Below are 13,586 nucleotides of genomic sequence, written 5' to 3' on the forward strand. Positions count from 1 at the left end.
AACTGGCAAAGAACTTTTTTTTTTTTAACTTCCTCAGATGGGTATTGTACTTCTAACACATAAAAACCTTAACATTTACTATTTTTCCTAAAAAAAGCTATTAATTAACAAGACAGTTCTCCAGGACATTGACATAAATGGAAGCAGAACTGAATGTGAAGTATGCTCTATGCTTCACAGTATGAACTAGAATACTAGATACATTATCTCATGGTTTACTTACCAATGATTCCTCACAACCACGATGGTAGAACATCTCTGATTTCACATTCCAGTAAGCAAAAAGGTTATCCAGTCGTACAAGCTGAAAATACAACAGAACATACGTATTAATAGCTGCAAAATTTAGATTAATAATTTGGATTTCACAAAGTCTGGATGAATAAAAATATTCAGAATATTCCTTGCAGACTACACACCCTTTTATTTTAGAGCCTATACAGTTACATGTTTTCTTGATCTCACTTTCTGTGTAAGGAACTCTAATTCAGCTTGTTTAATTGACAATTCTTTCTTTAGCATACAGTTTATACTGTACCTTGTAGAACAACTTGGCAGTTTCATCATGTAAACATGGATTCCAATTTTTATCTGAGGTCTGAAATGAAAATTAAAGAAAGTTATTCCAGTATCTATAATACACCAACATTTTATCATCACTGAAACAAAACAGTAAAAAAAAAAAAGAGAGGAATATCACCATAATTAAACTGCACTGAAAATAATGGGACACCATCTTCTGATTTGAGATGGTTAAGCCATTATTTTAAGTGCAAGCTCAATTAGGCTACTTCCCCCAAAACACGCACATACATGTATGTGCACTGACTGACAAGGCTGCACACAGGAACCAAAAGATTCTGGAAAACTCTGTTTTCAGTATTGCAAACTGTTTTCTTTTACACCAGTATTATTTTTAGGCAGGCTTTTTGTAAAGAGAAAAATAAGGGACTAGAATTCTTTCAGAATTCTGGAAGTAGCATTTTAGTTTGAGTCCAACAGAAACACTGTATGTTATACTTTTTCAAGGCCAATATGCATTTCAAGAATGAAGCAGTAAGAATACCAAAGCTTTTATTCACTATGCAAAACTGTTTGGGGAAGGGGCTGTCAAAAACCTTACAATGTGCTAGGAGCAAGCGCTCATAAGACAAATATTTTATTAAATGAAGTAATATTTAGACGTGTTTTCTTTAAGGTTATCAGTTACACATCAAAAGCTATTGAACCAGAAAAACTCAGCACTATCAGCATATTGCTGCTACTAGGTAGTCTTCCTTTTTTTTTTTTTTTTGGTCTCTTTAATGTCAGGAATTTATCTTTAATGGCATGCCCATGACAATATTTATGTTGGATCTGATAAACCAAGTAGTAACCATTGTGCATTGCTCATGATTATAGCTATACTTTCATTAGACAGTATGTTACCAGATAGCACAATAATACACCAAATAGTAACTTAACCTATCAGTATACATCAACATGCTTTTTAGATGAAAAATAAAATTACCTGCAAACTTAGATTTTGAAGTGAAATCCCAAATGACAAGGGGTTATTCCGATTTGTGATCTAATAGAACAGCAGGAAAATACAAAAAAAATTTTATGCTCTAAACTTAGATTTGGAAGTAAATAACCAACAATTAAAAAAATATATATAGCAAACAACCAAATCTTCTTTGTACCCTAACATATACCTATAAATATTTTTATGCTTTGGTACAAGCTTTTTATCAGTTTTTTTTTGTTGTTGTTTTTTTGTTTGTTTGTTTTTTAAGACTGTGAAACTTCCAAAAAATTTACTAGGATTCTCTCAACATGGAAAACAACTCGGAGAAAAGAAATCAGACAGGTTCCTAATTTCACGTTACACATAAGTGCACAACCCCTTATGCTGAGACACACAAAAGTACTTACATCATCTTCATAGCGAATATGGATGTTGGAAATTTTCACCTGAAGATTTTTGATGACCTGAGTGACTAGTTTTTCTACAAAAGTGTCCTGTTTCTCTTCTTTTTCTTTATCTAAGTTAAAGGAAAGGAATTTAATGTTTCGTTTGCATTAAAGACTTTTTAAAACAACACTACATAAAGCAATAACCTAATAGTTTGTATGACAGATATGTAAGTTTTCAGTTACACTACTCTTCTTGTAAAAAAGCAAGTCCATTCAGTATAATCTATAATATTTATACCTTCAGACTAGACAGTTTCAGCTTTATTACCTGCTGCATGAAGAATCAGGCTGTTCAAAAGTATGACTTGTACCCACTGACATTGAAGGTGGCCAATACACACTTCTTGAGAGTATCAAAAGTCGAATTTAAGATTATAAGACTTAACACACATCAAAGAACAAATTAAGCAGAATCTTTAAAAAGGTGTAACGACAAAAATTCTTTGCTACTGGAAACAAAGTTAAATTGTTTCTCATGAAAGAAGAGGAAAGAAAATGTCCAGCAAACATGTGATACAAGCAAGCAATATTTCAGAAGTCTTATCTATATCAGATCACACCAATGCTTTTTATTTTCAGGATGCCTGTTCTGCAATATTGATGACCACTACACCTAAAAATCAGTTACTAACGGGATTTTAAGTATCAAGAGGAAAACAAGAATCCAAAACACTTTATGTGACAAATCCAGCACCTTTCTGGATTAAAAAAAAAGAAAGAAATAGCATCACTTTCATTAGCTTTTCCCGCTCTTACCTTGGTCAGCTATTTTCTGCTTTGCGTCCTCAATCCTTTGCAATTCCCTTTGTCTTGCTTCCAGAAGCTGCCTGGCTTCTTTTTCAGCATCATATTTTATGCCTAAATACACAGTGTAAACAGGTACAATACAAAAAAATTTTATGTGTTTTTGGAAGATGCCCTTTCAAAAGCAATAATCTTCACATTTTGTTAATAGTCACATAAAAGCAGAAAATTAGGTGACTAAGTGTAAACTACTGAAAGACACCCCATAACCATCACCTAATTGTATTTGCTAGAAGTATCTACTAGGAATAAAGCTTTTAAAAACAACATCAACCCATTACAGATATTTCTGAAATCCCACCAATCTATATTCACTTTTTTCTCTACATTAACTTACTGGCTGTGGGCACAATTAGCAAATAAACTCCATCAAGAACTGCCTCAACAGGTTGAGTATAAAGGTTTTGCCATGGAATCTGTAGGTTAAGTTGACCTACAAACACAAAAGGTTGAAGTATACAGTTAAATAGTTGACTGGAAAAAAAAAGGTTTAGAAAGATAATCAACATTAATCACAAAATCTCTAGACAATTATTACACTGGACAGAAAAAACAGTGCATCTGAGGCACACATCCTTTGGGATGTGTGTTTTACACAGCACACAAATGAACACGAGGCAAGTTTTTCCATGAGCAGAACTATTAAGTCTACAGGTCCTGTCCCTACTCCCTTGAATTATATTCCTCCTTCCTAAGAGCAACCTCTCCCTCCTTGCAAATCCACTGCAGCACCCTCATAAACTAGAAAAGCCTGGGCAGCTCATACGTTATCAGGCACCTAAATACTCGCAAAGCCAGAATTTTTAAAATACTTATTTTTCTTTCTTTTTCTGTGGAAGAGAGTCTTAAAATAGTGCGTATGTTTTGTGAACATGGGGATCCTGATGTTACAGCATCTCTCATTCTTCACACAAGTGCCAATTTTAATAAACTATGCAATCAATCACAGGAAAACACATACTTCCAGGGTAGATTTAAGGGAAACGTTATAGCTTTAGACTTCATTTCCTTTAGGAAACCACTAACTTTTGTAAGACAATCAACTTGCAATGAGAAAACTTTTCATATTAGCAAAAACAGGGAAGGAGGACAGAAAGGGAAGTGGAAGGCAAAATCAGCTGTGGAGTCTTGCTAAGACAAGGGCTGAGACCCAGTCTTGCTCAGTTGCTCATCTTTGTTGTGTTGGGTTCTTGTCTCATTAATATTGAAGTGATTAGACAAGACTCCAATATATTTTAACTTTGCCATCTCAGTTCAACACAAGAACCTTCTTCTAACAGGGTTTGGGTTTTTTTTCAGAAGAGACAAACTTCAGAGCGCACACAGCATGCAAATCAAGGAAACCAGGAAAATTACTTGCTTAGGATGCCTAGAGCCACTTGCAAGGAAAAGTAGTATGTTTAGTAACACCTGCATGGGTGTATGATAAAATGTAACTTACCAATATGTCCTGCTTTAACTTTAAATGGCACATCCAGCTGACTCTGAAAGGAAGTGTTTTAGAACATTTAAGCTCATTTCAGCAACTTGTGAAATGTTCCCATTTAGGAAAAAAAGATTATGATCTCCTAACAACAAATTTACCTTTCATCCACTGAAAAAAAAAAAAAAAACATTCAATATAATAGAACAGGCAAGTGTTTGGTTACTGATTTAGAATGTTAAGCCATGCTAGGCTACATACATTCCGAAGAGCAGGTTTTTAGCTTCATGAGATATAGAAAAAAAAAAAAAAAAGTCTTTCAGTATTGCTTTTGACCTAAACACATTCTTTTAGCAATTGCTAAAAGTTTTGCTTTTGAAAAAAAGAAAAAGCTAAGTGAAGCAAGAATACTTCACTTTTAAATTTAATCTCAAATTAATTAGACAAGTCACACAAGCGCAGAGAAAACAAAACACTAAGTTTCCGCTTAAAAGATAGCGTATCCTAACATAAGAACCAAAAAAGGCAAGTACAACCCAAAATTTTGTTCAAGAATCGTTTTTGCAACAGTTTTATTTTTATTTTCACTAACTTACCAGTGCATTTTCTTTTATTTCAAGATTCTTCAGTGCTACGGCTCCTAAAAGCAAAGAAGCAAAAAATTAAAACTACAATAAGCAATGTAGCAGTGGTGCATGCTAAACATCCCAAAGTTTGATTCAGTGGTCCCTGACTTGTAGTTCTTCAACTCTGTGGAAACATCCACAATGCACACCTCAAATATCCATGAAAGATGATTAAGAACACGCTGTTCACTCATGCTACAAAATAATAACTGAGATTTTTCTCATGGAGCCTCCATGTCCATGGAAAAGAACCTAAGATTCTTCAAAGTAAAAATGTTGGAAATTACTGTCATTTTTTGTAAGGACCCATTTTGAAATTAAAAGTTTGCTTCTTTTTCCTCTACCATCTGCTTCCTGTGCTTGTGGAAATCTACCAACATTAAATTTAGAGTGAATTTTTAGTCCTCAAAAGATCTTACACTTGCAAGTTATATTTATAGGCTTACAAAAGATCACAAGAAGCATTTCAGTAAATCTAATTTTTAAACTTTTTAAGACAACAATAAATTCAGTATCCTGTAAACACAGAAAATTTGCATTGCAAGATCTGTTTTTACAACATACTTGACATCAGACAGTTGCCATAACAAAGAAATGTTGGAAGGGACCAGGAAACTTATAACTCAAAAACATGCACACACTCCAAAGCAATGTCTTCTGCAAATTCTACACGAAGGAAGGAACACCTGCAATGGTTACCTTCAAATTAGTTGCATAGTATTAACCCATGCACACAGAACAAACACCTGATACAGCTGAGCAGGGGCATAAATGAGATTCAGGAAACCAGAAGCAGACTACAGGCCTGGAAAGGAATACATCTTGAGATTACAAATGACAATTTGATTGACCCAATAACGCTTTCCTTTTTGTGGATGCAAGTCAGAAATGGCCAAAAACACGGGGAGACAGGAGCTCCAACTGCAAGAGGCATTCTTGCAGTTATACAGAGTTCTGATGGCATTGGGCTACTGTTCAAAATACCACCAATTTTGGGAAACTGGACCCTAATCTCAAAAATGCATTCATTAGAACAATTGGCTCAAGTTGTTGAACTGCTGTGGAAGAGCTGATCAGGTAAACTAATTCATCCATCTTTTAGTCCTCGCAAAATACTATAAAGTTTCTAATGATTTATTTAATTTATTCATTGCAACAATCTATTATCACTTTCCAGTATAATTCTATACATCTGACATGTGGCACCATCAGCCTCTCCAGAAAAACACTACATGCAGAAGGATGCTTTTTGACAGCTGGTGGTTCTGCTTTTAAGCCTTACAATACACACATATTGACAGGAACATTAGAAAAAGAAAAAAAAAAATCAAAGAAAGCATTGCCAGGAGTAGCCTGTAACTACTCTAGTAATTATAACTAGCCTACATAGTTTTTGTAGGTAATAACAAGGTGACAGGTTTTATGCACCATTGGGTTCAATTCTACTCTAAATTTATTCCCTGATAGAGCTGACCCTGCAAAGACCATTTAAACACTCATTAAAGAAAGCTTCATTATATGAGAGACATTTCAAAAAAAAAAAAAAAAAAAAAAAGAGAGCATTTGCTTCTCCAAGAAGACATCAATAACTTTAATTGTATTCATGGCAACTAACTCTAATGGTATTCAGAGCAAACATTCAGGTTTGTAACAAAGTTACAAACAAAAATTCATGACATGCAATTTTTTGCACATCAGTTGAGCTACAGCAAAAAGGTTCTCAGGCAAACTCTAAGACTATGTGACACATGAAGCAGCTTAGTTGGGTTTAGTTTCTTCACTTTCTCTGTCAGCTAAGTAAACACTACCTCTCATTTATCAAGGGTTTGGCATATGCCACATTTCAGCTGAGGCACAATAACTTCAGCTGCAATAATTTGGCAGCCCTAATGCTTCTAAAAACAAAGTACTGCAAAGCAAGCAAGGATTATTACCCCAAGCAATTACATATAATATTTTGTGATGGAGAACTATAGCTCATTTTACCTGAGTACATTGCAATGGCAGAGAATAAACATGGTATCAATACTGTTTCAAAAAAAGAATGCTTTGACAATTCTACATGAAAAATTGAGATTGGGAAGTAAAGTAAGTAATTCTTCACCATTTTTCCTATACTTATGATTTTACAATTAATAAGTTTAAAAGTTTTAGTCACAATCATTAGAAGAGATGGAAATTAGCAAAACTGCAGTCAATTCAATTTTATTATAAAATTACTGATATACGTTCACTAAAATGTGACCGTTTACTAACAAAAACCTTGACTGAGGGTCTGACCATAGTGAACAGACTATCAAAGTACACAAAAGGCTACTACTGAAGCACTGTTTTGTATATTTACACAACCTTTCTTTTTCCTACACTTGGGAGAGAGTAGAAGAAAGAGATTGACTGAACACTCCTGCAAGTAAACATGAACTATTTCCGAATTTACCAGACCTCAGCTGGCAACCAATTCTAACACTCACAATCGAAAATGCAGTAACTGACCATGTCAGTATTCTCTTTCATTGCCAAAAATTAGTCTATCACACTTGGCTGTTTCACTTGCCATGAAACACAGCTCCAAGTGTAATTGCACTGAATCATGACTGTTCTGGCAGGGGAACAAAAGAGTGGAGAAAAAAAAAACAAAAACAAAAACTCACAAATGGAAGCAGGAAAATCAGGGAGCAAAGGCCTCTTACAGGACATAACACAGCTACTGACTTTTACTGTCTTGGAGCGCTGCCAATTAATTTTAATTGCAAGAATTTCAAAATACATCAAGATTTGGTGGTTCATTTTTGTTGGGTTTTTTCTCCCCATTGGAGAAATTGAATGTCTCTTTATTTTGATGACAGAAATGCATTCATATAAAACCCCATTTGATGGCTTAAAAATTGCCCAACTAACCAAGCTTGAAAACTGTATATACAAGTAGTTGGAGTTGTATAAATATCTAAGGTTAAACATGCAGTCTAACAGCCAAAACAATAATAAAAGCCAGAATATTTATCAACACCTATAGCACAGTCTAGGATTTATTTGGGGTATATTATAAAGCAAATTCTTAGCTTTGCTGATCTCTGGACATTGTAAATAATTCAACAAAATCAATCATTTTTCAGAATTCTGGCATAAACAGGTTTATAGTTTTAATTTTAGATACTCAAAATAACTTCATGAATTTGAGTGCATGAGCCAACATCTACTACCAAGGACTTAGCTCACAAAAAGAGATATAGAAAATAAGATGACACTCGGTGAAACATTTCACCAAAGAGGCCTAACTGGAATTTTGTTATGGATGTCAACAGAAGTTACAGAGAGGGAAGAAAAATAATCCACGTAAGAATCTTGCAGATTTAACTTATGTATTAATCACACCTCTGCTGTCTTGTAAATAAGAATGGGGGGCAGGAAAGGCAGATGAGAGAAAGAGAGATGAAAGATGATAGGCATCAGAAACTGAAAAGACCTCAGCTGGTATCTGACCAGTTCACAACACTCCTGCTCATGTATTTTAACAGATCTTCTGCTTTTTAGCAACAGCATTCTCAGCTTGCAAACCCGTTTGATCACTTTATACAAACTGCTGCCATTGACAGTCATTTCCCACTTGTGTTTGTGCTGTTAATTATTCCTGTTAAAGTATACCTTCTGGAGACAAGCTGTAAGTCTTTGAGGATCAGAGTGTCTGCCAAATACCTCCTCTATTGAATCTATTGTAAAATAGGTCATGAAAGGCAGCAGAAACTACTAGGTATTCTTCATCCCTCAGTCAATTCCAATTACCAATATGTAAGGGGGGGCGGCGGGGAAATTGCACCTGCTATACCTAGACAAGGAAAGGCACGCAAAAGTAGTTGTCTTTTATTATAATAACAGGTGTAGCCAGAAAAAAAAGTAAAAATTGCTTGTGCACTCGCAAACTTGTGTCAATTACCTGCCTATATGATCCTACTAACATAGCTGCCCCAAAAAGAGACACCAGCTATCCAAATAATAAGTGGTGTGAAGATATGTTCAAGACATTACCCAATAAGTAGGTGTGCTGAGTTAACAGAGAATTAAGTATTTTAAAGGGCAGAACAGAGGGTCTAAGACAATGAACGAAAAGTTATTTAGACCCAGTCAAAAGAAAACAGTGGCAACATGGACTTTGGTTTGGTCTCTCATAGTGTTTGGAAACTTCAATGACATTTCACTTCTCAAAGATAACTGTCAACGTCTCACATTGCTCCAATCGTTTCTTCAGGGTCCAGAGCATTTGAAAATATCTAACTTATCTAAATACTTATCTAATCTGTTTATCTAAGCCAAGTACTTACACATTTGTTAACACAGCTCATTGAAACTATCTTTTGAAGTGAAGACCAGAACAAGAGGTTTAAAATACTGTCCTTCCCAGCATCAGCCATCCAATAGCTTTCCTTGATGGCTGCCTAACACAGTAGCTTTTTATTCTGCTTCATACCTTCATACTAATGGAATTCTTAAGGAATATGATTTTCTTCCCTCTTAAATTATTTTCTGAGTCTTGGCATTTCCAATATGGGCCTTACATGTTCAAGTTATCTTTTTTACTTGTATAGGTTGTCCTACATTCTCCTTTCTGCACTGCTTTTCATGTTTTAAGTCATTCAGTTCTTGCAGCTCTCTTAGCCATGAGTCTGTTTCCAGACATCACACCTTTCTTTAGTATTGAGACAGTCTGCATTTTTACCCTTAAATATGAGGGGGTTTTTAACAAGGAAACAAAAAAGATTTTTTAAACAGTTCCGTACTTATCACTGTGCTCATGTATGTTGTTAAGAGCCGCATCATCATGCGACTTTACTACACAGATTGAATCTCGATAGCTTTAATATGGCGTGGCAAAACTGAAATAAATGTTGAACGTGTTAATTAAAAAGCCATTAATAATGCTCCCAAATTTACAGAAGCTGAAGCTATATAAAGTTAGTTTTTATACATATATCCAGAGTCTACCAACAGGTTACCAGTCTTAATCTAAACAGGTTAGCTATAAAATATCACAAGGACATAACTCATTCACTACAGCACCTAAAAAACCTCCCTTGGGTATTTAATCATTCAGAGGTGAAAAAATATATGCCTTTTAACATTTAAGACACAGATATACAGCACCTGTGCAGTGCAATAGCATCCCAAAAGCAATGGCCATTTGTTACAGGGAAAAAAACTTTCCTTTTAATCACTACTAAAATACTGAATGGATTTAGGTCAATTTAATTTAAAGGCCACATCTATGTAAAATTTAGCAAGTCTATCATGACACAAAGACAAACGCTGTATGAAAACACTTCCAGTGCATGCAGATAAGCATGAAAAAGTATTAAGTTTACACAAAATAAAAAGACAAAAAATAGTACTATTTTTCTAAAAAAATAATTTATTTCCACAATTCAGTAATTAAGAAGCCAACAAAATTATCAGTAGGATTCAGATATACTGTGAGTGTAGGGAACTACTAATCAATGAAACCTCCACATAAATGCAGTAGTCTACTGCTATTACTACTAATAGTTATTGCCTTTTAGATAGAGGAATGCAATTTCTGGTCCTCCAAGATCTTTGGAATGAAAGAAATATTGCAGATGCACACACCACTAAACATAGTTTAAGTTACAAATACAAGTGAAAGAAAGCATCGTGCAGTAGACCAGGAAAAAAAATAAGCCTCTACACATGACGCTTCAACAATGCTATACAGTAGCTCTGGGCATCTCAGAGCAAGATGCAGCTTCATATATCAATTTTCATGCTAAGCAAGTAAACGGAGTATGTAGAGACAAACTAATTTTATTCTAGTACAAAGGCACTGTACTGAGGGAAAACAGAATTTAATGTAAAGAAAAAAATACACTAAAGCCTCTAAAATATTAAAACTACTTGAAAAGGAAATAACAGAAAAATCCCCAAACCAAGTTCCACGTACATAAAAAACATTTAACAGCTGAATATCAAAACTCCAAAGTAAAAATCAGTGAGATCTATTTAGTTTTTTTAAAAGGCGGAGAGCTAACCTGCACCTAATCTAGTAAGAGTTGCCTCATAGAAGCATAAGCTGCAAAGAGTAACCACCAGCAACCTACTGAGCTGGAAAAATAAGCTTTTACCTTTTTGTAATGTATTAATATTGCCCAAAACACTTACAGAATGTTCTCTATTTTACATTAAATATTTTGCTTGCCTTCCCTGAACAGAAAGAAGAAACTATGATAACTGAATAACTTCTTAAGTACACAAATCAAACAATTAGTTTGACCCACTTTTGATGAAAGATGCAATAACTCAATTCTTCCAAATACGATGCACATAATCTGTAACAAATGTGCTATATGGGGCCTTACTCATACAGACCAAGGACTAGTACTTTCTCTCCAGCTGTCACATGTGCTGTTGCAGAGTTAAGGCTCCATATAAAAACTGAACTTTGCAAAGATCCTACAAATGCCTTGACTAACTGAAGGAAAATTACTGCAGAGATGAAACCAAATAAGGACGCCGTTTCAGCAAACAGAGGCGTGAAACAAAAACGTCCAAGATACAAAAAAACTCCAGAGGCAGCTTCCAAAATCTGATTCATATATATGAGTACCTAAGAATGGAATTGTAGGTAGGGAATACCTCAAGGATGCTTCACACCTGCAGACGTATGAACACGCATGTAAACAAAACCTGCACCTGTGTCTGCTTTTGCTGACGCTGCAGACACCTGGAACGCACATTCAACACACGAGCCAGGAGTGGTCACTGCACACGCATCCGTTAATTGTATGTGTCTCGCTCTTCTTATGCTACCTTACTTTGCCCAGATGTACTGGAAAGAGAGAGACGTTTGTTGCTGTTTCCTTGTACATACGTTACCAAAGGGAGCTCAACCGAGCACATTCAGAGTTACTTTCCCCCCTTCAGAACTGGCATGCTAATTTACTTCTACAGACCATTGCCTACCTCACCTAGAGCAGCTGGTCACAGCCTCTGAGACCACCTAAGACAGTCTCTACTCTGGATTTTTTAACGCTGAAAGTGACAAATATCCTAGACCTACAAGATGACAGCACTCAAAGGACAGGGCACCTCGCTGCTGCTCGCGGAGAGGCTGCGCAGTCCCACCGGCACCGAAACGCTGTCAAAACCCCAGGCGCTTATTTTCAGTTTCCTATTTCGGAGCAGGGAAGGAGTCGGCAAGGCAGCTCGCCTTCGCGGGCACTCCCGGCCGGGCCAGGCTGCCGCCTCCAGCCGCCCCCCGCCTCCAGCCGCCCCCCGGCTTTTCCCAGACCCCGACCCCCTCCCCAGCCCAGGTACGTCCCCAGCCCGCGGAAGGCACCAAGGGCACCTCCATAAGGAAAAATAAGACCCAAGCGGCCATCCACACACCCCAGCCGCTTCGCCCGGGTTTTCCTTTCCCTCGTTTGTTCAGCTCCTCCCGGCCCCGCCGCCCCCCGCTGCCGCAACCGGCTGCTCCACGCCCCCCGTCGACACCTCCTCCACAGCCCGCCCGCCCCCACGACTATTTTTAAGCTGCCGGGCAGGTGGAGCGGCGGGTAGGGCTGCCGGGCAGACAGCCCAGCGCGGCGGCGGGCGCGGCCCGGCCCGGCTCAGCAGGACGCCGAAGGGACACCGCCCCGGCCTCCTCCCTAGCGCGGACGGCAGAGCGGCCCCGGGCCGGCCGTGCGGACGGGAAGCGCCGCCAGGGTGCTGAGGGCGGCGGCGGCGGCGGGCGGGCGGGCGGGCGGGCGGGCGGGCGGCTCCCCAGCGCAGCCGGTTCCCCCCACTTCGTACCTCCCCAGATGCCCAGCTTCAGCTGGGAGCTGTCTAGGTTCACCACGTAGTCGCCGAGGAAACGGTTCAGGACGTCCACGACCAGCGACTCAAACACCATCCTGGCCGGCGGCCGCCGACCCGGCTCCGGCGGCAGTAGCCGACCCGGCTGCGCTTCCTGCCCCTCCGCCACACACACTGCCCCGCCCCGCGGCCCGAGGGGGCGGCCCCGCCAGCCGTCGAAGGGCGGTGCCTCCGGGCTCGCGCCGCGCGCACGCGCCGCGGGCGGCTGTCCACCCCCTGCTCCCCGTCCCGCGCAGGCGCGGTGGGGTGGTGCCGGCCGCGGGGCGCGGTGGTTCGTCTGAGGCGGCGGGGGCCGGGTGGGGAGGGCCTGGCTGGGGAGGGCGGCCCGGTCCCTTCCCAGGGAGGTCTCGTACGATTTCCGAGGGAGTTACGAGGGTTACACGCGGCCTGGACGCTTGGGTTTGTTTTTACGGTAGCATTTAGCGTGTACGAGGAGTTTAAGAGTGGTAGCCATTGCGATTTTTTTCAATAAATTTTTCCCCTGTGCTAGGCAAGTGTAGAAATCATTACGTCTCTCGGCTATTTGAAAGTGGCTGGGATATTATTGGCATAATGACTAAGCCAAGTTGAATTTAAGGCACTTCTCCGCAGGGCCTGGCCCCAGTGCTGTGTTCTGGGGCGGGGGATCTGCTGAATCGAACTGAGACATCTGGGTCAGGTTTGCCCCAAGCATGGGTGGGCCGAGGCCTCTCCCGCTCGCCAGCTCCTTCTTCTGCCAAAGCCACAATGCACTGCTTTGATAGGGGCAGGAAGGATACGATTATCCTCCAGCTTGTTCCTGGAACTGCAACAATTAGGTTTGAAATTAGGTTAAACTGTTTTATTGATGAGCAAGCCCTTGAGTTTTTATAGCGTGCGGGTTTAGGTTTGCATGGCAAGAGTGGAGGGATGGCAAGATGCCTCTGCGAGGAGAG

The 13,586-nt window shown here is 39.0% G+C and overlaps 1 protein-coding gene across 8 annotated transcripts in view; it reads right to left on the bottom strand.

Annotated features, from left to right (window-relative positions):
- The window catches only part of VPS13A (vacuolar protein sorting 13 homolog A), a 106,195-nt gene extending 93,408 nt beyond the window's left edge, over positions 1 to 12,787 (bottom strand). For all 8 annotated transcript variants that reach the window (XR_008463880.1, XR_008463881.1, XM_054186317.1 and 5 more), the window contains exons 1-9: positions 12,610 to 12,787; positions 4,783 to 4,826; positions 4,205 to 4,247; positions 3,101 to 3,196; positions 2,716 to 2,817; positions 1,918 to 2,027; positions 1,511 to 1,570; positions 539 to 598; positions 224 to 304 (exon numbers count right to left, since the gene is read on the bottom strand). Coding sequence is in view for 6 of the 8 variants with exons in the window: in XM_054186317.1 (XP_054042292.1) it covers positions 224 to 304; positions 539 to 598; positions 1,511 to 1,570; positions 1,918 to 2,027; positions 2,716 to 2,817; positions 3,101 to 3,196; positions 4,205 to 4,247; positions 4,783 to 4,826; positions 12,610 to 12,709 (696 nt within the window). In the remaining 2 variants the exon portion in view is untranslated. The remainder of the gene's footprint in view (positions 1 to 223; positions 305 to 538; positions 599 to 1,510; positions 1,571 to 1,917; positions 2,028 to 2,715; positions 2,818 to 3,100; positions 3,197 to 4,204; positions 4,248 to 4,782; positions 4,827 to 12,609) is intronic.
- Positions 12,788 to 13,586: the final 799 nt, after the last annotated feature.

Source organism: Rissa tridactyla, chromosome Z (genome assembly GCF_028500815.1).
Source record: "Rissa tridactyla isolate bRisTri1 chromosome Z, bRisTri1.patW.cur.20221130, whole genome shotgun sequence".
NCBI classification, from domain to species: Eukaryota; Metazoa; Chordata; class Aves; order Charadriiformes; family Laridae; genus Rissa; species Rissa tridactyla.